Here is a 27,930-nt window from a genome sequence, read left to right on the forward strand (position 1 = left end):
ATGTGTAACCCACACACCTGCTAGGTGTGGTGTTCTGTCCCATCCAGTGGCACTGAGACCACTTAGAGAGAGTTAAATGAGTCTACAGCCTTAGCTAACAGCCAGTTGGCTTTTAGCTCATGGGGTAGAGGCTCACGCACTAAGCTCCAGAAGTCTCGGGTTCGATCCCACCCACTGACGACCAGGGTCTGTCGGTGTTACAAATGCACAAGAAATAAACTTACAAATGTGCACCCAGAGTTTCACCCCCCTCCGTCAGAGAAATGCATGTCCAAATGGTAGTTAGTCACCACTGCATGAGTGAGTGTTTGTACAAATGATTGTGGCAGTCTCCTCTGGGTCCCTGTGGCAGTCTTCTTGCCCAACCCATTCCACCTGGCTCCCAATCTCCTTGTCCAACCAATCCCAACTTCCTCTCTCCAGCTGCACTCCCATTCTCCTTGCTCCACCTCTCTTCCCTATCCCCGGCTCCCAACTCTAGCCTCTCGTCTCCCCCCCGCAAGGTTTTAATCCCATTCAAACAACCCAACCAGACCTACCCTGCCTCTTCTCCCTCGGGCCCCCAGTCCCAGTCTCCTTGCCTTGCTTCTGCTCCCCTGCCCAGCTCCCAATCCCAACCTCCCTGTCTAACCAATCTCCAGCTCCCAGTCTCATTGCCCAACCAATCACAGCATCCTCCCCTGAGCTCCCAGCCTCCCCACCCAACCTGTCCTTGCCTCTTCCAGCTCTTAGACCCAGTCCCTTTGTTCAACTACTTTCAGTCCCCCAACCAATTCCCAATCACAGTTTCTTTCCCTATTCCAGTCCCAGTCTCACCAGACTCCTTGTGCCAGTCTACTTCCTTTCCTTCCTTGGGTCTGGCTTTTGTCCCCTGTGCATTTGGATCAGATGGCTTCCTGAGCCCAGCAGAGGGCCATTGATGCCAAAAGAGAGACAGGTTCCCTGCTCTCAGTTGTGATGCCTGCCCATTAGAGGGAAAGGTTGGCTTGGCCCCTGTAGCCCTAGGCTGGAGCATGCTCATTAGCTCTGTGGGATGGCACATGAACAGTCTGGTTACAGGTAGGACCTGTGAGAGGCTCGAGCAGGCACAATCTTTGGAGAGTTAACTGCTATAATCAAAGAAGTATCTACTGAGCGTATGCCAACTGATTCCCTGCTCCCCCCAAAGGCTTATAATTTGGCTTTATCTGAGTGGATTTTCATGGAGACAGCAAAAGACACATCCGTGACACAAAGATCACTCTGCCAAATTTCAAGTCCCTGTTCCAAAGCTTGAGGGCACTAGGACTGTTCAAAAAAAAAGTTGCTAGAAATTTTTAACATGGGAAAAATAATGTATTTTTTCCCTAGCCTCATTCTTTGAAACAGCTAAACAATTTTGGATGAAATTTTCCAAAAAATTCAGTCTGAGGCAGACTCAGAACATGGAAAATTTCAACCTAACTATTGAGGTTTTACCAAGTTCTAGGCAACTGAAAACAGGCACTGGGAACCTTTTTTAATAGGCGGCACTAGCAACCTCCCCTATAATGTATTTACATGTATACATAATATGATTTCACTACAGAGGAATTTTGAAGTTGCAGTTAGCTTTTCATTAAAACAGAGTTTAAATTTTTTGTTAGGCGTAAAAATAAATATTGATTGTAACAAAAATGACAGCATTTACTCCTAATCCTTGTCCCCCTCCCGCCTGTGAAAATTTCCACCAATGCTAACACCAGTGCAGCTCAGTTGGTAGGAGCAATTCTGGGAACAATTGTGTTAGGGAGACCAGACAGCAAGTGTGAAAAATCAGGACACTTTTTTTTTTTTTTTTCAAGGTGTGTAGTTGCCTGTATAAAAAAAAGCCCCTAATATCAAAATATCTGGTTACCCTAAATTGTGTAGTCAGGGTAATAGTAGCTGCTGATGTTTTTAACAACATGTTGTGTAGAGCTGCTGTGAACAGACTGAGATGACATGATGATTAAAATGTCAGTGCCTGCCAGAAGCCTAATCTAGGATTGTACGACCACTTTTACTGCCACCAGTGGAGCTGCTGTAATGGTGGGAAATTATTCCACGGAAAAAGTCCTAGAGTAGACAAACTCATAAAGATTGTGTTTTCCAGAAATGTACAAGTAAATCCATTCAGGAAATTAGTAGTTCGAAGAAATTAAATTTGACTCAATCTTACATTCATGGCTGCAGACTAAAGCCTTTTCGGATCTTTCTAGCCTACAAATGCCTCTCTCCTCTCTCCTTTTTGCAACATTTCTACCACTCTTTAGGTAGATGTCCATAGATCTTGTGCATAGGCTAGTCTAAAGAAAAAAACAGCTCAAGTTATTAATCATAGCTGTTTCTAGTTGTACCATGGGAGCTGTTGTCTAAAGCTGATGTCTAAAATGTTATACATCTGGATAGAGCTCCTTGCACTGACTTCTTTATGCTGAGAAGTGGTGCTGTGGCGTGAAGGGGACCCCCAGCATGCCTCCCAGCCCAGGTAGACAGACTTGCACTAGAGTGGCTAGAGGTAGCTAAAAAAGCAGTGTGGAGGTTGTGGCTTCAGTGGAGACCGAGCTAGCCACCCAAGCTCAGACCCAGGGGCTCCTTTGGAGGCTACCATATCTTAGGCCACGTGTTCTCACAGCAAAATTTTTAGTGGCCTCAGAATGTGGCCACCAACTCTTGCTGGTGGCCACTTTGACAATTTTTCCTAAAATACATTATTAACTTTAGAAAAAAACAAACAGATATGCACACAGCCATGTCCAAAGTATTGTAATTTATCTATGTAAGAGTTTTGTTTTTTCCAGACTCAATAATAAAAATAATGTACATAAATTATTTATTCTTTACTGGACCTAACAGAATAGCAACTCAAATAAGGTGCTTTGAATGTTTTTGTCTTTTTTTCTTATTTCTTTTGCTTTTTGGTTCTTTTTAAGACTTGCTAGCTATAAGTAAGTCTGCTCTGAAAAGTGATATTTGTATGTTTGTTAATATCACTTTTCACAGCAGACTTACTCTGCCCCCGCAAGCCTGGGGACAAAGTAAGCCCTGGACAGGGAGGTGGCTACAAAGGCAATGGGGGCAGGGGCAGAGGGGACTGGAGGAGGCAGCGGGGCCAGAGATAATGAGGGGGGGATGAGCTCAGGGCCAGAGCCCGCCACCGTACAGCCAGGGAATGGAGCCCAAAGCCTCACACCCAGGGGACAGCACCTGGGGACAGAGCCTGAAGTCCTGTAGCTGGAGCCTGCTGTCTGCCACCCCAGGGCTGAAGCCCAACTCCACCACCCTTGGGAACATGGAGATCTCACTTGACTGCCTGCTCCTCCAGCTTGTGTGTTTCCAGAGTGGGGCAGGGCCCAACCGCTGCTGGTGGCCCCTAGGGAGGAGCGGCTGCTTTGCCCTCGCTCCACCTCCCAAATCACTGCCCAGGAGGCTGTGGCCGCAAGAAAAGTCCCTGGTGGCCACATTTGAGAAACCCTGACTTAGGCTATGTCTTCTCTGCAACAAAAGTGTGGGGGTCTTTTATGGCAGAATGACTAATGCTCTTTACTATCCCACTGTAAAATCCTAGTGGAGACAAGGCACTGACATTTTTACCATGAGGAGCTAGGCAAGGTCAGCACTATACCTTGGCCTCTGGTGGACTTCACCGAGTTTACCAAGTGGTAAGATTACAGCACCTTGTCTGTGCTAGGATTTTACAGCAGGATAGCTAACAGGCATTAGTTATCCTGCAGTAAAGTCACACGTGTTTTGGTAAGCCTATAAGTTACACTAGGTGCCTCTCCAGCCCACAGACTTACCCAAGATCAGGAGGGCATAAAAGTGCTTTAAAGCCACCTTAACCCCCTTCCTCTGGGCTGTGTGTTCTATGCTGCGCCTCTAAGAGGCATAGCACAGACTCTCACCCCAGAACTCTGCTGTCTGTAACTATAGGTATGAACTATTTTGAAAGAGAAAAGAAGGTGCCAGGCCAGTAACGCCTCAAAGATCTGCAGAAGCTAGAGTTCCTACTTTCATCTTTAAGGGGCTCAATTTTCTGCAGTGCTGGGCACTCCCACTCTGAAAATCATCCCCTTTAAGGGATCCCAATTTCTGCCCCCAAAATCACTTGTCACTTTTGAACATTTAAGCCACAGTATAGGAGCTTTGCAGAGTAGGCACCTTCCTAAACTAAAGGTTTAAGTGTCACATTCTGGCTCCATTGATGTCAAATGCAAAACTCCCATGATTTCAGTGAGATCAGGATTGCACCTTAAATGTAAATTTAAACCCTAAATGTAAAAAACAAGCTCTTATCTAGACAGTTCTGTCTAAGACATCTGTTGAAAGTGCATTCAATTTTTCCACTCAAAGTACTCTGTAGACTAACTTTATGTATTTTTTTAGTTGCAGCTTTTTTACAATACTACTCTGGACAAGGATCTACAGATTGCTACTACTGAAACACTGCAGTTTGCAAAGTTTGCAAATAAGGAAAGGAGAAAACTCATAGCCAGATTTACTGATTGGTTACGGAAAAATATAGATGACTGACTTCTGAAATCTGTTTCTCATATGTATTCTAATCTATATTAGAATATAGCTTGCTAGCATTTTTATACTATTTTATGATTTAATAAAGACATGAAGCACGTGATTTATATTCAAAACCAAAGATTCTAACCACAAAGCCAGGCTGACCTCATTCACAGTGGAAGGATAAAATTCTACAGAAAACATGCAAGAAAACTATTTGCATATTACATCTATCTTATTTCCATACAGGATGATGCTTGAGAGACTTATTCTTAAATAAAGTCAAGAAAAATCTGCAGAAACATTTTTTAAATAGCATCAAAGAGTCCTGTAGCGCCTTATAGACTAACAGACGTATTGCAGCATGAGCTTTCGTGGGTGAATACCGACTTCATCGGATGCATAAATCTGTCAGCACTTTGGAGGAATCAACCTTGTGATTAAAACACAGGACTGGAAGTTAGAAGACTTGGGCTTTATTCTCTGTTCCCCTGCTGGCTTGCTGTGTGACCTTTAGGCAAGTCACTTAATCATACTGAGCCTCAGTTTTTGTGTTTGGAAAAAGGGAAAGGGGACAATAATATGTAAGTTAAAGCAGTGTTATGGAACTTTAACTCTTGAACAGTTGTTTGTGAAGTGCTTCTTGATCCTCAGAGGAAAGGCACTCCAGGAATCCAAAGCTTAAATTTGTATACATTGAGTGCTTTTTCATCTACACTAAATTCCATTAGAAAATTTGTAGAAGTTTTACTTTCTTCCTGCCTATTATTAGGCTTAGTGGAGATGACTGACAGCCAAATAAAACTCAGGCCATTAGTATTAAAGCATGTCTATTAGCTTTTGGTTAAAGTGTATTAGTTTGTGGGTTTGTTTATTTGCACAGTTAACAAATTATGAAAAAATGAAGTTGCACTACTACTCCTATAAACAGAGAAAGTAATATTACATTACCCTAGGGAAACCCAGTGAGGAAGTAACAGGCAGTGTTATAAAGGAAATAAAGAGCACAAACAGAGCAATATCCAGGATTTCAAAATCGGAGTTTTCAATGTGGAAAATCCTTTGTTGGGTTCCCAGTGCACATCCAAGGAAGCTGACAGCCACATCCTTAGCCTCAATTTAGGGTATGTCTAAACTTGAAGCTGGGGGTTGTGATTCCCTGCTTGAGGAGACATATAGCTGTGGCAGCGCTAGGAGCAGGAAAGGCTAGCCACCCTGAGTATGTGCCTATGGTCTTGGATGGGTACATGCTTGGGGCGGGTAGCCCCTCCCACTCCTCCTAAGGCTGTGGCTACACTCTATTTTTAGCACACAATGGTGCAAAGTATAATTAAAGCTGCCTTTAGGCAGTACTGGAGGATTCTGTCAGCACAGGGGATGTATATGCTGATATAGCCAGCTCTATGCTAGACATTCCTGGTCTCCCCAGCACCCATGCCAGGATGGGGAGGGTTGGGGCGGAATGCAATATTTTCCACTGCTCATGGATAGCAAAGGAGCTGCTCCCTGCTGGCATAACTTAGAGCTTCTTCATAGAGATGCAGGGACTGATTTGGTCGCCTGCAGGATTGGTGTGAGGTGGAATGATAATGGAATGACACCAAGGCTACTCCCAGGTGGGCACCCCTCTACCCAATCTCACTGCAGAATTTATGTACCTAACTTTCAGCACCCAGACTATCCAAACCACTGTCTTTCCCAGCTATTTGTAACCATTCGCCCTTTTCTTGTTTACAGAAATGTCAGGTTTTTTACCAAATAAAAATATGCTAATAATTTAATCACCAATCTGTAAATATTTACAAAAGCAATTGTAAATAAGAAAATATTTCAAAATCACTATTGATTAATTGTGTGCTTCTTTAATAACATACCGTTTGTGTCCTTACAGCAACAATATAGTGATTGATTTTCCTAGGGTTTATACCATATTGTACATCTCTTTTCAAGCCTGAGACTAAATAGCGGGAAGAAAACACGGAATTACTTGGTTCTTACTGTTGGCAGCCACTCAAAGAAAAGGAAGGCGAATCTTTTACCTCTTGATATCGCTTCTTGCTGTGCTGAGACTAGATAGTCGAAAACATGTCTAAGAACGTATCCCTTTTCCAGATAATTCTGTTTGAAATAACTGTAGAGGCAGAATAGCAGGGAGAGAATTACTTAGATTTGTTCAAGGATTAAAATAAAAACACTATATCTCTAGTTCTATCCCTACTCTTTCAGCCTGCTGTCATAAGCAAAATCTTCTATGAGAGAAAGAGAGCCTCAATTACTGATTCCATTATGGACCCAGCCATGCTGAAATTGGACCAGAACTAAGACAATTGATTTAAAAATATAATTGTTTATAAACATTAGAGGCTGATCCACAATTAATGTCAGATCTCTCTCATACTAGAGCTGCAAGAAAAACGACTTCAGCCTGCTTGCTGTTAGTCTCTTTTGATGTTAGTTTGCCCTTAGTTTGTAGCAAGACAAGTCATCGTGGAACTAATCTCTTTGGTCTCTTCTGGTCAAGAGAGAAGCAGCAATCAACATGTAAAAAGAAATTGGTATGAATTTCCTCTGTTATCTTTCTGAAGGCATGTCAATAACACATAGTTTGTAGTATTTATTATTTCCTCATTTATTACAGTTCTCAGTTCAGTTCAGCTAAAGCCCAATTAATGTTAGTGCATTAGAGAAAACAAAACAGATCACGATCAGTGTATCAATTCTCTTTATGGAAAAGGATATGTGTTATGATACATATGTTTTGGAATAGAAAAATAATGACCCATCACCACACTTTACATTCAATTTTCTGTGAGAATGAAGTCTACAAAACACATTTTACTGCATTTACCGATATGGAGGCTGTCTCTCTCTCAGAGTGTTCTTTTCCAGGCCCAGCATGAAGAATTGTGTGCTCCTTATAGGCTGCAGCAGCAGCAACTAGTTAAGGGAGGTGGATGGGGAGGGAATGCCAAACTTTGATTGGCACAGGCAATTCATTGGCAAGTTGCCTTAGAGTAGGAAGTGGAGCTGGGTGAAAATTTTTGACCAAAGCTTTTTTTCCGGCAACATATATAGATTGGTGACTCCAAAACATTTTGCAAATGTGTCAATTTTGCAGAATTGTTTCAGTAAAAAAAAACAAAAAAAAACCCCAAAGCCAAAACAAACAAAAACCTTAAAAAAACCAAAATGTTTTGGTTCTCATTTTCTAAGTAAAACATTTCAATTTTTCAGGTTGAAATGAATTTTCATTTTAAAATTTTTCCTTTAATTTTAGTTAAAAAAATTTTTTTAAGTTCTTTTAATTCAAAATCAAAGAAACATTTTGTTTCAAGTCAAATGAACTATTTTGTTTGATCCACAAAGTGATTTTTGTAAATAAATATATATATATTAATTCACCAATTTTTTTAACAAATGGTTACGGTTTGATGCAAAGTTATTTTATTTTTACTCAACTTTTTTTTGAATTTTCAGCAAACCACACATCTCTGCTAGGAAGTGCCAGGGAAGTAAGAGGTTGAGAGGGAGCTCAACCAGAATGTACTCTCTCACACTGCTAATGCCCCCGCCCCCGACTTAGTGGCCAACAGGAGTAGGGTGACAAGTAGGGGGGAGTGACTATGAAGAGTAGAGGCTCAGAACAGGAAAATAGATGATGCAGCCAGAGAACAGAAGTGACTGGGAGAAGTTGCTGTTACTGCGTGGGGACTGTGGCTGGAGCATGGTGGAGGTGAAAGAAAGGTTGCTGACTGGCAGCTTGGTGCTGAAAGTGACTTTAGTGTGAAGTATTCAGGACTAGGAAATCATGGCGTTTGGCGAGCAAATCTCAGGGTGTATGTAGGTGTTGAGGTGCATATAGCTGTCTGTGTAGGTGTGTGGGAGATGGGTGAGGAAGGGAGGTTGTAGATGGCAAGGTGTGAAGAGGAGAGGTTGTAGATAATGGGAATGAACAGAAAGGATAGGTGTTGGGTAGGAAAAGAGAGTCAAGGACTTCAGCTGGCATAACAGTGTTAGCTCCACTGAGAGAAGCTGTTATAGGTGCTGGGCTGTGATGGGGGAGGCGGTAGGTGGTGGGCTGTGAGGACAAATTGTAGCTATCATGATGCAAGGTGTGAGATAAGGCTTGTCATTGCCTCCCTACATGATCTTCACTGTTGTCCCAAACTCAGCTCCTTGCCCCAAGCACATTTCTTAGATTTACTACTATGCTGTCTTGCAAACATAGATTACTGTGCTGCTACTTCCTTCTCAGTGTCTCCGGCAGCAGGGGACTGTCTCCGGAGGGCAGAGTCAGAGAAGGGCTGCTGTGGGTGTGCTAAAGGTGAGGTGGCCATGGGGGCAGGAAGGAGAGCTGAACAGCAGGAACCAGGGCCAGCTCCAGGCCCCAGCTCGCCAAGCGCATGCTTGGGGCGGCATGCCACGGGGGGCGCTCTGCCGGTTGGCGGGAGGGCGGCAGGGGGCTCCGGTGGAGCATCCACAGGCATGCCTGGGGGAGGTCCACCGGAGCTGCAGGACCGGCGAGCGGCAGAGTGCCCCCCGCGGCATGCCGCCATGCTTGGGCCGGTGAAATGGCTAGAGCTGGCCCTGGCAGGAACTACAAGGAAAGAGATATGTGAGGCTAAGAAGAGAAGGTATATTAGGGGAGGGAGGGCAGAAGAGGGGCACGATGGGGGAGAAGCATGAGGAACCGGATTCAAGGGGCGAAGGGAGACTGGGGAAGAAAGTGAGAGGAACTGCAGGAGAAAGTGAGGAGACCTAAGAGAATGGGAGGAGGAGAATGGGGAAAAGAAGGAGGAAGGAAGATGTGGGGTGGTGTACAAACCCCACACTAGGCAATAAAGGGTTAAGGCACTACTCTGGGCTCAGCCAGCCCTGCCCTGCTGCACCTATAGAAAATGCACTAGCTGGAGGAGGAGTTAAAAGGCAGGAGAACAGCTCACTTGGTGGTAGACCAGGTAAGAAAGCAGACCTGTAACTCCAGCAGAGGAGAGCTGAAGGAAGAGCAGAATTTGTTACAATACAACTGTCCAAAGGTCTTTCCCTGAGGGAAGGGAAGTCCTGCTACAGAGAGAGCCTGATAGGGAAGCATTCCCCACTCCCCCTCATATGAATTCTGGGTTGTGTTAATTCCCTTTGTTTTGTTCGGACTACCCCCGGTAGGGGACAGCTCTAAGCCTGATCTGGCCCAAGAGGGAGGCCCACACCACAGGAGAAGGCAGTTGCCATCCTGAGAGAAAGGAAGCTCCCAGGTTGCATAGCTGCTGGAAGGCCCCTTTTGGTGAATGGACACTCTTCACACCATCTTACTCTTAGGACAATTGCAGGGAGGTGGTAGGAAGTGGCCCAGGAAAGGCAGCCTTAAGTGCCCCTGGCTGTCAGATCATTGATTGCCCTCAAAAGGCTCTGGGTTGGAGCCTGATGGAATGGGAGGGTCTGGGCTCCCCTACCAGACACTGTCCCTGCCTTACTATGCATTCTTCTATGCCAGGGGACCCAATTATAACACAGCCTTACAGGATCACCAGTCCCAAAAGTGCAAAATTCATGAGTCAGACCATGAACAGCATGAGATTTTCAAAAAAGGTTCCGTGGTGTGTTTTGGTTTTTGATCTTTGAACCCCCCCTGCTCACCCCCAGTAATTGCATGGATCTTTCCCACATTTATAGAGGAAATTGATTCTGGTCCCTGCTTCAGGCACTTGCACTGGTGGCCTGGTGATGTGGAGCTTCCAGCTTCTTCCAAAACTCTAATCAATTAATTAATTCTGTATTTCCCCCCACATACACACACATACACACCTGCCCATCCCCCAGCCCAGCAATTAATTTGCACCTTTCCAGCCCCCAAGGTTGTAAGAGAAGGAAGAAATTGTAGGCATTACAGTTTGAGTGGAGAGACTGTAGGTACTGGAGTGGGAAAAAGGTTATGAGTATCGTGCATGTGGAGGGGGCTGTAGGTATAGAGGGAGCAGGATGTTGTGTGGGGAAGGGGTTGTTTACAGCTGAAGGTTGGGGAAATTCAGCTTTTTACCACAGAGAGGAAGTAGGGAGTGTTATCTTTCTTTTTACTCCTCACAGCACTTGGTTAAAGCGAGCAGCCTTTACAAAAATAAATATCTACTCTTCTGGCCTCCTACGAACATGGGTTGCTGGGCAATTGCCTCTCCCTCACTACAGCCACAAGAGCAGGCTCTTCTGTTTACCATGCTGGTTACCGCCTCTCCCTGTTCTCAGTGCAAAGAGAGATGAACAGAAGAGACAGCTCTTGGCTGGCTGAATGTGTGCCAAGGAGGAGCCACCTGGGGATGCAGATTGCAGAGGCAGATGGGGCAAGGCAGCATGTATTTGTGTGTGTATGCGTGTCTGTGGACTGCAAGGGGACAGGTAGGTATTTGAGGTCTCTGTGTGCCGGACAGTAGGTGGTTGAGGATACAAGAAGGAAAAGTAGTGGAGAGAAAGGGGCGCAATTCCCTAAAGGAGAAAAGAAATGGGATATTTATTGAGAAAGGGACCTGAAAAGGGCAGAGAGACAGAGATTAAGATCAAGGAGAACAAAGACCCAAGGGAATTGAGTCCAGGAAGAAAGTCAGAGAGAGGGTGCCAAGGCCACTAAGAATGAAAGACTGCAGAAGAAAGAAGACATCCAAAAGGGAAGAGAGCAGGAGCATGAGAGTGGCTTTGAGGAGAATGGAGTAGTGAGTAATTGAAGAAGAGGGATCCATAGAGGAAGGGAAAGATGTTGGTCCCATCTATACTATAAAACGTACCATGCTTGTCACCAGTTACAAAGCAATCATACCACTGTTAGTAATCCCAGACAGCTCAGAGTTGCAGAGAACATGGAAACACATCATGTTGATTAACTTTATTGGAGCTTTGGTTTATTGCAGAAGTCATGAAAACTGCTAAAACATGGTTGTGACTTGTCTTCACTTCAGGATCAAATCTATTCCACTATTCAGGAGAAGAATTTTCTCTAAACATGGATCATTAATACAGAACTCTTTTAAGGTCAGTCAAGCTTGTGCCAATAAGTGTTTAATTTGTCAGTAACAGTTATCAAAATGTACTCTAAAATTAGAAATTTAAACAATCAAAACAACTACTTTATATTTACATGTCCTAGGTATTAATAACATTAAATCATAGACAATTTTTCTGCATCACACACATCCACTCCTAGGTATAGCATATATATGCTGTGCATGATTTTTAAACTGCTTTCTGATATCTTCTGAAATTCAATTTAATTAGGTATAATTGTAGGTGTTGGGATGAGAGAAAGAGGAAAGTTATAGAAGGGGTATGTCAGAGCAAGAGATTGTAGGAGTCCAGGTATGAGTAAGGAAGGGACCATCTTATTCATAATTCCCCCCCAGGATCATTTAGAAGAATTCTGGCATGCTACCCTACTCAAAATCTACTACCCATCCCAAAGGAGTTTCTACCAAAATGTTCAGCAGAGAAATAGTTAACATTTTTCACATGGAACTTATCTTTGGGTTTCAGATTCAACATGTCATTGAAATAAATGGTGCATTCATAGCAATCTTGGTGCTTTGGATTCAATCTGTCTGTTTACAGACTCACACTATTGGTGCTTATTCAGAAAATTTATTTGCAACCCTGATGTTTAGCAGTTTAATTTTTTAAATGAAAAATTAAATTCTATGCCGGCCCTTGAGGCCACCAAAGAAGTGGCTGTACACAGTGCGACAGTATTATTGTCTCAGTGCAAATCTTGCACTTCTGTGCTTGTATTGCTTCAGTAACTCTTGGAATTGCATTTTCTAATCTCATTGGAACATTAATCAGCTGATCAGAAATTATTTTAGATGGTTTTTGTTTTAAACGAAAGTGTATTCACATGGTGCATAATGCAAAGGCTAGTCATGCGTCTCGAGACTACATCAGAAGGGCTGAATCTGATGAAAAGGGAAAAACAAGATGTCTGTGGCTGCTGTTAAAGATAGTGATGGCAGGGGATAAACAGTGTCTCTTACTAGCTCTCTTATGTCTCAGTGGAAGAGACTCTAAAATAATGTTATGAGATTTGTGACGTGCAGATCTGCTTGTAAGTCTTGTTCCTTTAGGAAGAACAAAATGTCCTTATGTTTGGTTGATTTTTTTAAGCAGAATTAACAGTATATGGGTATAAAGGATTTTTTTACGCTAGGTCTCCAACAAGTCATTTACAGTCTCTCTTGTTTTTGAAATCAGACTCATTAAAATTGTCCCATGGCTCTACAGGAAGTAGAGTTTTTTTCTTCTCTTCTTTCTCCATAATGAGTATCATTAATTTGGGAGGAAAGACTTAGGAGTCAGAAATATGAGAGAGAGGAATTAGAGCAGCAGGGAGTGAGGACAAGAGGAGGGATAGATTAGAAACAGAGACTTTAGTTTAACATTCCATACAGTGTTCCACCTTATTTTTTTCACATCCTATAATGAAAGCTCAGTGGATTATTTGATAATGAAGAAAGAACCTTACAAACTAACTTTAAACATTAAAAACTGCTGTTTAGTTTCTTACGATGCCCATTTTGTAATTGCTCTGGAATGCTGTGGCACAGACTATGCAGCAATGCTGATTAAAGTACACCTTAGCTGCACCAGTGGCATTAATTGGCCAAACACCAGTCAGTTGTGTCCTGTTGCTTTATCTAAGAACAACCAGGCAGCAGAAACAATGAGTGTGTTTCAGGTCCACAGCCAAGTTATTTTTTATTTCTATTTAATTTTACTGGAGAGGGTGTTTGTACTGGGGAAAACTGAGGCAAACTCAAAGTGAAATTAGATAGTTCCATGCACCTGCAGAATAAAGTCCTCCATGGGTAGGGTGACTATATTTCCCTATGCTGAATACAGGACACCTGGTAAAATTGCTCATATTCAAGTGAGTTCAACAGCAATCAATCAGAACTATGCAGTAGCCCTCTCCTCCACTCACAGGCTATAAAAATTCCAGGGCCCAGCAGAAAAAGAGGGGCCTCAGGCATAGGCCTAGTATGACTTCTATTCTTGGGGCAGAGGCCAGCGAGGCTCAAGCCAGCTTCATATGACAGGTTTGGGGAGGGAGTGCCACCTATACCCCTTGACTCACCTCAGCAGGCCACTCAACCTGTCTTTGTTGTGGTGGGGGAGTGCAACCAAAAAATTATAACTCAAAGGTGGGTCTCAGCTCAAAATGTTTGAAAACAGCTCAGGATGCAGGGAGGGGATAGCTGGGGGCTGTGGGCAGGGGGATAGCGCAGGGTGCAGGGAGAGGGTAGCTGGGGGCTGTGTGTGGGCAGGGGGTTAGCTCAGGATGCAGGGAGGGGGTAGCTGGGGGCTGTGTGTGGGCAGGTGGATAGCTCAGGGTGCGGGGAGGGAGTAGCTGGGGGCTGTGTGTGGGCAGGGGGATAGCTCAGGGTGCAGGGAGGGGATAGCTAGAGGCTGTGTGTCAGAAGGGTTCCCTGTGGTCCCTGTTCCCTGCATACTCTGCCAGCCATGGAGCTGGGTCCCCCACCATTGCAGCTCTTATCAGCTGTAAGAGAAAAAGAGGCTGGGAGCTGAGGAGCTGCTTCAATCCCCTGCACCAGCAGCAGGAGAGGAGGCACCTGCCAGAGGAGCAGCTGCGTCGCACTGCTGGGCTCCAGATTCCTGCCTCCGAACTGGCCATGGGGTGGTTAGAGAAAGTGTGTGTGGGGTGGGGGGGTCTGTGGATTTGCCCCCAGTACAGCCATGCACTTGCATTGCAGTTTGGGAGGGCAACATCCCCAGTGCCCCCAACTCTTGTCAGGGGTCTTGGAGGGCTTCTGCCCCATGTTGAGCACTGAGGATCTGGGATTCAGCCCTGCCTCTCCTGGCTTCAGCCCCGTGGCAGGAGCTGGGGATTGGGGCTTTAGCCCTGTGGGGGATGCTGGGGCTCAGGCTCTGGGTTTCAGCATCGGTGCACAGTGGCGCCTCTGAAAGGGCTTATGGATCTCCATTGAGAACTCCTGCTTTAGGTTTCATATGGTGAGGGATGACAAACACCCCTCCCTTACCAGGGCTGTCTCTCCTCCTACCTGATATGGCCTCTTCCTGCCTCTCCATCCGGCCTGAGGCCACCGTGTGCTCTCACTTATGAGCCACTATCTACCCGCACTCACCTGCCAGCTGCAAACAAGGCAGGGCTGGGGCTGTGCTGACTGACCAGCGGGAGGAGCAGAAAATATGGGACAATTTGCCCATTTAAAAACAAACAAAAAAAAGAAGGGGGAGGGCATGACACCTGCAAGAGGGCTTAAATACAGGACTGTAACGTTAAAAATGGGAGGATGGTCACCCTATCCCAGTGCAATGTTTATCTTCTAATGTCATACCTACATGCATAAACAGGATGAGTGAGGTGGAGCAATCTAGTTTCACATCAGAATGATGTTTAGATTATAGCTCTAAATAAAATAGAATAGGGTATCCTTTAACTTAGCTTGGTAGTTAGTAAGCCTGCAAAACTCCCACCTACCGTTGCTGAAATGGCCCCAACGAGATTGGTTAGACCATGGGTCATCCAAGAGGGTAGGGAACTAGGCCAGTGATCTGGCCAACAGAAGGTCTTGGAGCACTTTGACAGGCTGTGCCAGCACTAGTCAACAAGAAAGGGAAGTTGCCTTCTCATCCTATCTGAGTTACCTGAAAGCCTAAGCCTCATTCAAAGATCCAGGCGACATGGGGTGTCATAGTGTGGAGAGTGAGACTGGGGGTCTGGAAATAGGTAGATGGGAGTGGAGAAAAGCAGTCCTGTGGCTGTTGGAGAAAAGCCAAGAAGTTTAAAAGAACTTGGTATTTAGAAATATAGTTGCTTATATATTAAATAGTTTTTGTACTTTCTTCCCTTGTTCTTTATTATTATGGACATCTGTATCACATCATGCAAGACATGTTCATAATCCCGCATGCTCTTGCATGGGGATGGGGATTCTGGCCTCAATGGGGCTAGGACTTCACCTAGGATTTTAATTTGTGTACATGTGCACCCGAACCTACAGGCTGACTCAGACACAAAGAGAGTACTTGTGTTATTTTCAGTGGATTGCAGGTTGCTATTTAACATGATTCACGTGACATAATTCATGATCACTCACAGTCATGCAAAAAGTTAAGACTCGTGTGCTGACTGGCACTATGTACTTAGTAATAATGGAGTGGAAGAGGCTGACCTAGAGGAAACTGATCAATTTGAGGTTTTACACATAAAACACTAAATTCAGTTTTAACTGTTTCACTAATAGACACGATAACCATTGTTTCTTGCTTACTCTACATCCACAGAGAAACCTTCATTTTCAGCTTCAGGCAGCTTGCAATGTATTGTGAAAAACGAGAGAATAAAACCAACAGGTTCTCTTTGTAATTCTTTTTCTCTGCTGCTATTGTAGAAAGGATTAAATTACAGTCAGGAGTGCCTTGGAGATTTTATAATTTTTCCCCTAGAGAGATTTGTGGTTTATTTTTCAAAACAAAGGAACCTGAATGCAATACATGACGACTATCCACTGTCTTTTAAATCCGTTTGGTAAACTGTTTCCTCTAAATTTTATGTCAGCATTTAATTTTAATAATGGTCAGAGGAAAGGAAAATAATATAACCAGGAACTTACAATGGGTTAAATTAACTTGCTCTAAGGCTGAGCTGTAGCAAATGCCTTAAAGAGGGCATGGATTGAGCTAATGAAGATTCCAAGATTTGTGCTGGACTTACCAGAACTATTTGTTTGCACACCACAAAGGAGAATTTAGCATGATGCCAGTACACTGACTAATTGCCAATATCTAAAATTTACGGGTTTTTGGTCATTTTAAACTTGTTCTCTCAAAGTGACAGGGAAAAGTGTTAGGAAAAGTCATTGATGATCTTAATATACTGGAAATTTGAAAAATTCCCCAAAGTGTCAAAATCAGTGTGAATTGTTACTTTTGGTCTTATTGTAAACTAAACTACAAATCAAAGGCAAACAATGAAAGTGTGACAGAGTTGCAACATTTTAGAGATTTGAGGAAAGTCTATTTACTTAATTGATGACTTTAAGCTGCAAGAGGTGGCTGTTAGTTTATAAGATGTTTTATGTGACTTATTTAGTGTAGTAAGATATTGTCCTATTATTACCATGTTGTTTTCTTTACTACAATCTTTTTTTAAAAGTGTAAAAATTATTGTGGTCTTATTGGTTACTTTTCAGTTTAAAAAAAGGCCTAAAAGAGTTTTGTGTGGTATATGTATGCTATAAAGAAGATAATGCACACAAGAAATGAAGAATCACATCCAAGTTTAAATGGATTTCTCAGTTTTATGTGTTGTATGCTAAGGACTGTAAATAATGAGGTGAGGATGAGGTCCTTTAAGACTTTCACCTGGCATTGTCTTCAGTGCTGTCCTCCTGGGACCATTATTTTGATGCTTAGTCTTCTGTTTCAGTCGCTCTGGCTGATGTCAGGATCTCACTATCAGAGCACTTATGCAGCAGTAAACCTGGAGTAATCTTTCTTCTGTATGCCAGGCTGTTTGGTTGGTAAGTACAATCTAAAATTTTGGAAAACTCTTTTTTCCTCAATAACTGATATAACCCTTCAAACTGCAGTTTTTCATAGGAAGAATTTAGCACGCCTTTCCTATGTGTTAGATGAAGTCCAGAATGAAAAAAATGATTGTACAGATCATCCTGCAGAATTCAAACCCAATGAAAACGCCTATCACTTCCTGCTATGCAAGAAATAACAGGGAAAGGATGTGTAGGGGACAAAATCTCCACTCTATTGCAGAGTGTCTGCCTTGTTGTTCTGTTGGGGGATGGTGAGGGTTAGGGTGACCAGACAGCAATTGTGAAAAATCGGGATGGGGGTGGGGGGTAATAGGAGCCTATATAAGAAAAAGACTCAAAAATCGGGACTGTCCCTATAAAATTGGGACATCTGGTCACCCTAGTGAGGGTTGCTTTCCTGACTCTTCCCACAGAATGGGCCATTGTTCTGTCTCTACATCTTATGGACTCTAGGATACTGGAAGAACCTCAGGAGGCAGGGGCTCTCCCTGCATATGTTTTCTGCTTCCATGCTGGCTCTGGAGTCCCCTCCTGCTCTCAGGAAGCCCAACTCCATTTGGAACTCTGCTGCCAGGGAACCACTAAATGGTGGCTCACCTCCAGAACACCGGCTACGTCTACACTGCACGATTAATTCGAAGTAGTTTAAACCGATATTACAAAACCGATGTTATAAAATCGGGTTTGCGCGTCCACAGTGCAATCACAAAATCGATTGCTTGCGTCCCTGGTCCAAGGCTACCATCGATTTAAGGAGCGGTGCACTGTGGGTAGCTGTTCCTCAGCTATCCCATAGTTCCCACTTCCGTGTTGAGAGCACAGTGCCTGATGGGGCAGAAAACATTGCCCCGAGTGGTGCTGGGTACAGCCTCACCCCTCCCTTTGTGAAGGCAGCAGACAACCCTTTGGCGCCTTTTTCGTAGAGTGCATTGAGCAAACGCCATAGCACAGCAATCTTTCCCTTTTTTTTCACTTGGTGGGGGGGGGGGAATAAACTGAGGAGCTGTTCCCTGAACCACGCCAGACACTGTGTTTGAACCTACAGACATTTGGAGCTCAGCCAAGAATGGAAATAATTTTCAGAGACTGCTGTGGACTGTGGGATAGCGGGAGTCCTCAGTACCCCCTCCCTCCCTTCATGAGCGTCCATTTGAGTCTCTGGCTTCCCGTTACGCTTGTCACGCAGCGCTGTGTATCCTGCAGTTTTTTATTCAAACGCTTTGGCATTTCGTGTTCTGTAACGGAGCTGGATACAACAGATTTGTCTCCCCATACAGCGATCAGACCTAGTATCTCCCGTACGGTCTATGCTGGAGCTCTTTTTCGATTTCAGACTGCATCGCCAGCCGTGCTGATCAGAGCTCCACGCTGGGCAAGCAGGAAATGTAATTCAAAAGTTCGCGGGGCTTTTCCTGTTTACCTGCCCGCTGCATCCGAGTTCAGATTGCTGTCCAGAGCGGTCAGTGCTGCACTCTGGGATGCCGCCCGGAGGCCAATAACGTCGATTTCCGTCCACACGAACCCTAATCCGAATTATCACTATCGAATTTAGCGCTACTCCTCTCGTTTGGGAGGAGTTCCGAAATCGATTTAAGGAGGCGGTAAAATCGATATTAATGACGACGTCATGTGAACGGATACAGCGTTAAATCGGTATATCGGCCATTAAACCGATTTAAAGTCGCAGTATAGACCTGGCCACCATCCGCCCTCACATTCACATAAAGCATTTCCAAGTGCAAAGAAAAATTCATTCATTCTCATGCTGAATTAAATTTATGTTCAATTTCCTGTAGAGTTTAGAAAGGCATGATGTATATGTCACAACATCAGCTGCTGATCCCTGGGCCCACAGAGCTCTCTGCAGGTTTAGGCCAGGAGGAAGATGGTACTACAGAAATAGCTGAGCCCAATCTATCTTTTGTGGGGGATGGGAGTAGATCTGTGAGGAGTACCTCCTCTGTACTGGTCCAATGAAAGGAGTGATCAGACTTAAATATTTTAGGCTAAATTCAGCCCCTGTTTACACCAAGGTGACTCTAATGGAGTGGACTAATATTATTAAGAATCTTGTAATTATGTAAAAGTAAATTAGAATTAATATGTACTTTCACTGTGAAGATACCAAGCAGCCTGTAACTATTAAGAACTCTGCTCACCATATCTTCTACCAGCTGAAGTATTTAGACAGCACAGGCTGCAAGACCCATGAATAACAAGTAATAATAAACCCTTGAAATAACAATGAGGAACATTTTCCTTTATAAAAATCATAAATGAATGTTATGCCTTCCAACTTCAAACATTTCCTGATGCATTGCTCTTTCTGACCAGAAACATCTGCCTCCTTGACAACATCTCCAAATCTCTCTTATATTACTTCTCCCATTCTGTCTTCAGTCAGTTAGCGCTGTCTTCCATCTATGTTTAAGTTAGCAAAATTATATCCTTTACAGAGGTCACATTGTCTGGTAACATTGAGAAATGCATGTTCACAGCAATAAAATACTTATTCTCATCAAGTTGTCTGCAAGGTCAGTGTTTTGAGAGGGAGGTGGGATAGGAGGAGATGGACTAGAACTGACTGCTTTCCTTGTACAGACAGATTTCAAAATGGAAATCTAAAGAGACATTAATGCTGCTTGGACGCCTGGCTAGACTGGAGGGCTGTCCTGAGGGAGGGAAAAAGGGTCCTGGTATGGAAGAGGTTGCGATTAGAACCACTGAGTTAGAGGTCTGGCTAAGGAGCAGGTCCTTTTGTTCTTCTCATCTCCCTTTCACCTCACTACAAGGCACCTTCTCAAGTGCTTTTGCTGTTATGCCTCAACTTCTTCCTCTTGCCCTGCAGGGGATGCTATAAGCAGAGAGGCTGAAGGCATCCACCTTCTTTGCTGGTTCTTTCAGCTCCCTTTGTCTCTGCAGTCACTTATAGGAGGAAAATAAGGCAGGTAAACTAGAGAGCGGTGCCCCGCCCCTCCCCGCAAGGGTCCCAAGAGAGATTCCTGAAGGGGAGGGGCTTAAGTAGTGTGAAGACAACCACCCCACAGAGAGACCATTGCAGCAGGATTTGGGGGGAACCTGAGACACTGTTCACCACAAGGAGGAAATGACTGGAAAGACCCCAAATAAAGGACTTAAAAACCCTCCATGTCAAAGTGTCAGAGACCCCAAGTGTGGGGCACTCCGGCAGAGCCACAAGCAGATGGGGAAGGCTCTAAGAGCCTCACATGGAGGAGGCCCTTGGAGATGCTCCTATGGGGAAGTGAGGGGCAGAGAGATCCTCAGCAGACTGGGGAGAGCAATGAGATGTTCCCCAGCAGGCAAGGGGTAAAGGAATGAATGGGTGTTTGATGGGGAATAATGAATGCTAGGTGCAAGCTGTGTGTGTCACATGAGTGATTCTATTGTATTCAGATTCTTATACTGCGCCCATCACCCTGATTTCTAAGCACTTTCCAAAGGTGCATTAAGTGGCAAAATCAGCATCTGTCACATGCAATTCTGTCTCCCTTTATCCTTCTGGGGGAGAGCTGTGTGACAGTGAGCAATGAAGAAGTGAGTGAGTGTGTTGGTTGGCTGATTATGTGAGTGAGTCCCCCGGTGTTTTATTAGCAGAGGGAGTGATGTGTTTTTATGTTAATCATAAAAGTAGACTCCAAGTATAAGCAAAAATAGTGTAAAATGAAGAAGTGTGCATTTAACAGGCAGAGTTTTCACCTCACCTGTCATTTAGAGCCTCCAGTACATTGGTGAATTGTTATGCTGCTGTCTGGAATGATAGAAATGTGGCATATATTATTGTGACACATCTTTTGGAGGTTCATAAAATATGACAAACTATAGCACCCATACCAGTTAATTTGCTTACTCAGTGAAAGGTTTTAAAAAATTGGTTGACCATGACCTTATGTTGCCTGTGTAGAACAACAGTGACATCTAATGGCAAGTTAATGATCTGTACATGTATTCTCCATATCTGTTGCATATCATTGATGGCTCCTAATTGCTTTGTGAAAATGTTAGTATGTGTTTTTTATATTCCAGAGAGTAATTTACTGTTTCAATGGGTTAACGACAATTCCTTAAAATGGTTATTCTTTGATGTCTTAATGTCATGATTTACCTAAAATGTGTTGGAGTGTCTGGAGATCATCATTTTGCACTTGAAAATATGCAGCGTTGCTTCACTGTAACATTCCTGCTCCTGAATAGCAAAAGATGAAATAAGACTTGAGTATTTATTAAAATCATCCAGCAGAGACACTGGAATTATGCAGCTGGAATCCTGGAATTATGCAGCACTGCCCTTAAGTTTTCTCTTCCTCATCACCCGTTCAGCAGTCATCCAACCAGTACAATATGTCCTGATGTTATTTATTTATTTAGGATGATACTGAATTAAACCTATTTTATTATACCCCCAAATTTCAATGTGCTGCACATTTTGGTATTGCAATGCTTAACTGCATTGTACAAGTTATTGGAGAAGAAGTCAGAGGTTTTGCAGATGGGGAAGGGACACTTGGGGCTTTTGACACAGAGGAATATATGGGAAGCACTTTTGGTTTTTGGCATCCAGGAGGCAATTGAGGCTTTTGATACTGCAAAGGGAATGTATCTCTTCTAACTTTCCTCCTTTTGGGCTCAAGGGAGATTACTTTAAATTTGGTTGAGGGGTTTGAATTCCTTGTTCCTCATCTCTTCAGCTAGTTGCCACGTTACTCTGCCCCAAAGTCTGCCACTACTTCCGGCAACAATGGATGAGCACATTAGCTTGATACTTCTGCTTTAAAGATTAGCAGGAAATAGTTAACAGTGTTGTCATTTAAACTGTGGTCACTGGGCTTCAGAATCAACATCCCATTGTGATGAAATGGAATCTTCTTTCAAAGTTATTGTTTCTGGCTGTCTTTACAGACTCATGCAGAAGGCACTACATCTGTAGCACCTGGTTCACATCTTTAAGGTTTTCTTCACAACCATATTGAGCTACAGACTTTTTATGATTTTAAGTGGAAGGTTCAGCTGTGGAGCTCAATTCATCTATAATTTCAAAAGAATGCAGAATTATGTGATCACTTATGCAGCTGTATAAACATAGAGTCCATCTTAAACATTTCAGATAGCAAAAATGTAAATGACCATTGACAGTTCAGGAATCATTTAAAAAATGTATGCCCAGAACAATGACCTAAGGATCTTTGGAGGAATATTATGCTTGCCCTGCAAAGTAGTCGTCTTAGTTTATTTCAGTAAATAAAAGGAAAAGGAACTAAAAATCAAGCACTTACAGCCATATTTAGTTAACTAGATAAAATAGAAATAACAAATAATGTATAATAAAATTTAATTAAGAGCTGCTGGGTGCTCAGCACCTCTGAAGTTCTGACCATTTATTTATGCACTTAAACATTGATTTAGGTATCTAAGACTTCAGGCACACAAGTTTGAAAAGTTTGGCCAAAATTTTAGACTAAAACTAATATACTACAATTACGGTTCCTCATATATATCCTATATACATTGACTAGCTTGTATGGGTAACAAACCTTATTAGCATTCAAAATTCCTTATTTTAAATGGATTCTATCTTGATGAGCTTTACAGCAACTTTTCTGTATCAAAAATTAGATTTTAGAAGATGAATTGTCTCACCTATAGCCCAGTTCCAAAATAGGAAGATTGCAGTAATTGCTTTGTATCCAAAAGAATAAGAACAATTGCCTGTTTTGAGATTAGATGAGGAAAAAGTGGAGTTGATGTCATTTACTGTAAGTTTGAATTTATTTTTTGCTGATGGACTGTTGAGTAACTCAGTTTTGTTGTGTCTGGGTTTTTTCCACTTGTTGTTTTTACAGAGGGTTTATAATGAATTTTCCTATTTCCATAATGTCCTTTTGAGACATTGAATCCAGATAAGACCTTGCCAGTTTCCTCAACAGTGGTCTTATGTGCCTGAATTTTTGATATTTTGGGGGAGGGTCACAGACCAACAGTCTGTAATATGGAAAATGCAAAATATTTTTAAATTGCTGGCTTAAGCAGAACTTTTCCAAGTTGATGCTTACTAACAGTAACCCAATACAAAGTTGATTGGATCAAGTTGCATAGCACCAAGGTAGGCTTTGCATCTGATTTGTCTAAAGACCTTGGAAGGAAAGCTCCAAGGCAGAGTGATTAACACTGTAAATGGTGTGAATTAAGGGTAAGGCTGAGACACCTGTGGGATTTATTTGTTTTGTTTGTGGGGGGGGAGGGGTGTCAACAAGACATCAGAGGCAGACTGTCATTCCAGAATCTTCAGGACTGATCACTTTGGGGAGAGCAAGTCATGGCATCAACAAACAGGCCAGCTCAGCCTTTGACCAGTCTCTGCCAGCACCCAAAGAAGTTCCGTTAGTGAGAAGTGTTTTGCCAGCAGAACACTGTTTGCACTCCTGCTCAGCGGGAGTCCAGAAGACAGAGAGCTGAAGAGTTTGTGAACATTTTAAATATCTTATTTTTCCTTTTTCTATTTTTCGTCTTTTGCTTTTATTAAGTGGAAGAGGCCTTAGCCTTTTAATTTTCTTTATTTTTAAGGTGTGGAAGTGAAAGTGTGGCGCTGTGCATGCACATCCAGAAAACCCACGTGGGGAAAACACCAAAAAGAAAAGTTCTCCAGATTTAAACAGCCCTAAATATTTTCTGATAAAGACACTCATTACAGTATGCTCTGTATTTAAAAGTCTTGAGAGACTTTAGATTGTCACCTGCAATTTCTAGTACATAAGAGTTGTTACATTTCCGCTTATGGAGGGTGTTCTGTTAAAGGTTTGTATTATAATATCAGCGTTGGGGACAAGGAAGGAAAGGGTTAGTTCCACATGAGAATTGAAGTCTAAAAGGAAACTGGGTAATAGCTCTGAGATTGAGGTTCAGACATTAGGTAATAGTTTAGTTTCAATATTAGGCTTTTTAACTAGATTCAAATTACACGCTTGATTGACCATGGTAAAATTCTTTAGTTGGGATATATACCCAGCTGCACAGCCACATTCTCAGCCTCCTTAGCATTTATACAAGGATCAGTTATTTTTTATATTAATTTGATGCTCTAACTCCAATCCACTATTTAGCCTACCTTGTTTGATTTGTTGATTTGATCTTTATTTGATTCTGATTTGGCAATGTTTTATTTTTAGTTAGTTTATTAATAATAGTTTACCTTTGGTGATATGTTTCTACATTTTATATTTGTTTTTTTCACAATTTTAATAACATTTCTAAAATAGAACCAGATACTGACACATTTTTTTTCAGCAAGCAATGTGGGTCCAGAACCTTTGAAGGTCTGAGATGGATACCAGCTGGTCAATTTAAAAGTTTGACTAGCTCCCTGTAATAAGTCTGTGGTTCTCACACCTGTATATATCTCTCTAAAGTGCTCAGTTTTTGATGTTTCCTTTTTTTAGTGTTTTTAAATGAGTGATCATTTAGAAGAAAACTGTACTGAGAAAAGCAATTCTGCCCATGAGGAACCTGCAGAAGCATATGCCACTCCAGCTGAAGATTGTCAAATAGCACAGAAGCAACTGGTATGACTTCTGAAGTACTGTGTTACTGATTGGGGGCTGGAGCAAATGTGCAAATACAACTCAAGGCAAATAGTGAAATGACAGCAGTACGTGCACAGGTACTTAACAGAGTGTTTAGAGCCATTCATAGCTCTAGCAAGGGAGGACGAAGGAAGTGGGACAGTCCTCTGAACAAGAACTAATCTTTGTAATTAATTTTTACCCTTAGCTCTGAAAGGAATTCCTTGTATTTGTCATTTCAGCCTCCATTGTTGTCTATTATTTGCTTCCAGTTGGAATGTTTGTAACCTATGAGTAGGGATTGCATTTTAAGAGTAAAACCCAATTTCTACCCACAAAATGTCAATGTCTACATGTGGCCAGCTGATGAGGTTGTCCCACTGCTTATCAGAAGGCCAGTGGCTTTAATTTTCAGTACTTGATGTCAGCCAGCTTGCAAAGAAAAGACCTTCACTTGGCTATTGGACATGTGCCACAAGAACGGAGAATCTGCTTAAACTCCCGCTGCTACCACCAGTGTGGAGTGACAGGAACCCTCCCCTGGGAGCACACTGTTGTTAAAAAATTAATATAGACTGTGAGCGAAACAATATGGTGGAGTCTGAAATGAAGATGGTGGAACTGATTCACATATGAGAAGATAAGATCAATTTATAAATAAAATACCGGTAATCTACTTTTACAGAAATCTTGAGAATCCCAAATATTACCACCTTGCACCTTGTATCATCATTTACTACATCATGTGTATAGTAAGTGAAAAGTGGATGTAAAATGCTACTCTTCTGACGGATAACATTTTATGTTCACTCGCAATTGCATTGTACAGGTGTAAATGACAAACCAAGCTGTAGGATATTGGAGAATAAGGCCCATTTTTTTAACCCCCCTAAACAGTTGAATACGATTGTAGATCCAGATTTCCAGCAAAAATACAATAAAATAACCCTGCTAAAGTACAGTCAATCTCTATGAATTGTTTGCTTTGGCTCCTCCTTGCCTTATATACTTCAGTCCTGCAAGTTGTTCTTTCCAGCACTGATGATCTTCCATACCTTCTCCTTGCCCCCAGATTCTTCTTGGAGAGAGATGGGCCATGGGGGCTGAGGGAATAGAGGCGGGTAAGAGAACAGAAGGAATGATCCAGCTGAGATTAGGACAGTGATAGTATTTTCTTTTACATTGTAGGGTATTGAATTACTTCCTTAAAGGCACATTGTGTACTTTTTCGTGGACCTTCATTTTATTGTCTAATGTTGAAATAATGCTTTGCTTGAATATTCAGAATAATTGAAAATGATGCAATATCCTTATTAAGGTTTTTTTTCAGATGTTGAGATATGTATTCATATTGGAAGAATGGTCTAATAAACTGTAACTTGAAGAATGCAAAATTAGGTTCACTGGGGAGAACTTGGAGAAGAGCTAATGCAACACAGATGAGGGCCTAGACCAGGGTAGTTGGTAGGGATTGTGCAGTATAGATATAAACAAGACCCAGGGCAGAAAGGCCCCAGGCAGCATTGTGAATGGGCTATGACAGTTTGAAAGGGTGTATTACTGAGAGGCAGAAATCAAACAATCTTTCAGCAACTCTATTTCTGTTAGAATTTCTGTTTTGAAACTTGTTCTGATTCAAAAGGAAACACACAAGGGCAACAGTATTTAACTGCAAAATATTTTAGAATATGCAATGTCTGCTTTCTTACATGGCATTTATGACGTGGTCCAATCTCTCTGAGCTCCTTCTTTCCTTCTTTCCTGTTCTCGAATTCACTCTAGCTAGGCCTTTACAAGAAGGGGGTGTTTCTGCCCACGGTGATAATTTTTCAAAAACCAAGAGAAAACCAAGCAATTTTTGTGGTGAGGTACCACAACCTGAGCTCTCTGGGTATGTCTACACTACAGCTGGGAGAGAGCCTCCCAGGGCAGGCAGAGAGACTTGCACTAGTGGGGCTTGATCCAGCACACTAAAAATAGCAGTGTGAACTTTGCAGGTTGAGTTTTCAAGCCTAGGGGCTGTCATGTCATGCTTACCCACCTCCTTTCTCTGCATTCACACCTGCATAAAATTGGAGATCCCTGGCTATGCCCTCCTCTGTTAGCTGACAAAATGGGCCTTGGGCATAATTGGCTAAAAAATTAATAGATGGATGAACTGTTTTTAAATGGGACTATTGCTACAGTAGGTCAGATTTTTGCCTTACGTGCCAATCACTGTGTCCTTTTATATTTTTATTATGAAGATTATTAATTGTTGTAGTAAACTAGCAAACATATATGGCAGTAAATAAAAAAATTCTAGCTAGCTTTGGTGTTTATAGTCTTTCCTTTGTTTGTTCATTCATAGCAACAAATAGAGCGGCAACTAAAATGCTTAGCGTTTCAAAACCCAGGACCTCAAGTAGCTGACTTCAACCCTGAAACTAGAGAGCAGAAGAAGAAAGAGCGTATGGCAAAGATGAACCAAGATTTTTTTTATAAACACAAGTAAGATGCTACATTTGATTTATTGTGTGTCTTTTGAAATTGAGATGTTTACTCAATAGACACAAAATTAAAAAACAAATATTTTCATAGACCTTGTTAAAATGTGCATGTTTAGCAGAGTAAATAGACTCTCTCTGTTTGGTTTAACAGAAGATTGACTTATTTTTGTGGCACACATTACTTAACATTTAATAACTGTCTATTATTAGCAGAATCTTATATTGGCATTTCACTATGTTGCAAGAGTGTTCAGAAGAAAGTACTTGCTCCTGTGTAGATTCTTCCTCATTAGCTTACTTCAGTCACTGAGTGTATTTGAAATATTTTCTGTGGGTCATTGTGTTTTCTCTAACAGAACTATGAAGAAGTATGACAAACATGGCAGGCTGCTTTGTAATAACATGGATTTGTGTGACTGCCTGGAGAAGAACTGCCTGGGTTGCTTCTATCCATGCCCTAAATGCAATTCGAACAAATGTGGACCAGCATGTCGCTGTAATAGAAAATGGGTTTATGACAGAATTGAGACTGAAGCTGGTGAAGTGATCAGCATGTTACCATTTTTTGTCCCTGAATGATGTTTTTCTGCTAGCTTTTGTAACTGAGCAATGATTTTCTTTTCATTCTTTTTTATTTTTTAACCTTTAATAAAAGTGAATTTTGGTTTTGTGAAAGGGGCTGGATTGACTTGGCTAAAGTACCTGTTGGTGGTGCTCATGCGCCTTCCTCTGCCTCACCAATGTGCCTTAATCTTCACCATTAGGGACAAGTATATATTTCATTCT

The 27,930-nt window shown here is 42.4% G+C and overlaps 2 protein-coding genes across 2 annotated transcripts in view; both read left to right on the forward strand.

Annotated features, from left to right (window-relative positions):
- LVRN (laeverin) overlaps positions 1 to 6,303 on the forward strand; it is a 64,321-nt gene extending 58,018 nt beyond the window's left edge. Inside the window, exon 20 of the mRNA XM_032789116.2 lies at positions 4,387 to 6,303. Coding sequence (XP_032645007.1) covers positions 4,387 to 4,533 — 147 coding nt within the window. The 3' untranslated portion in view covers positions 4,534 to 6,303. The remainder of the gene's footprint in view (positions 1 to 4,386) is intronic.
- A 10,666-nt stretch (positions 6,304 to 16,969) lies between these two features.
- ARL14EPL (ARF like GTPase 14 effector protein like) lies at positions 16,970 to 27,723 on the forward strand. The gene is given in 5 exon segments (XM_075067515.1): positions 16,970 to 17,009; positions 24,531 to 24,669; positions 25,743 to 25,776; positions 27,006 to 27,145; positions 27,501 to 27,723. Coding segments are annotated over 5 exon segments (576 nt in total).
- The last annotated feature ends 207 nt before the right edge of the window (positions 27,724 to 27,930 follow it).

Source organism: Chelonoidis abingdonii, chromosome 6 (assembly GCF_003597395.2).
Source record: "Chelonoidis abingdonii isolate Lonesome George chromosome 6, CheloAbing_2.0, whole genome shotgun sequence".
Lineage (NCBI taxonomy): Eukaryota > Metazoa > Chordata > Testudines > Testudinidae > Chelonoidis > Chelonoidis abingdonii.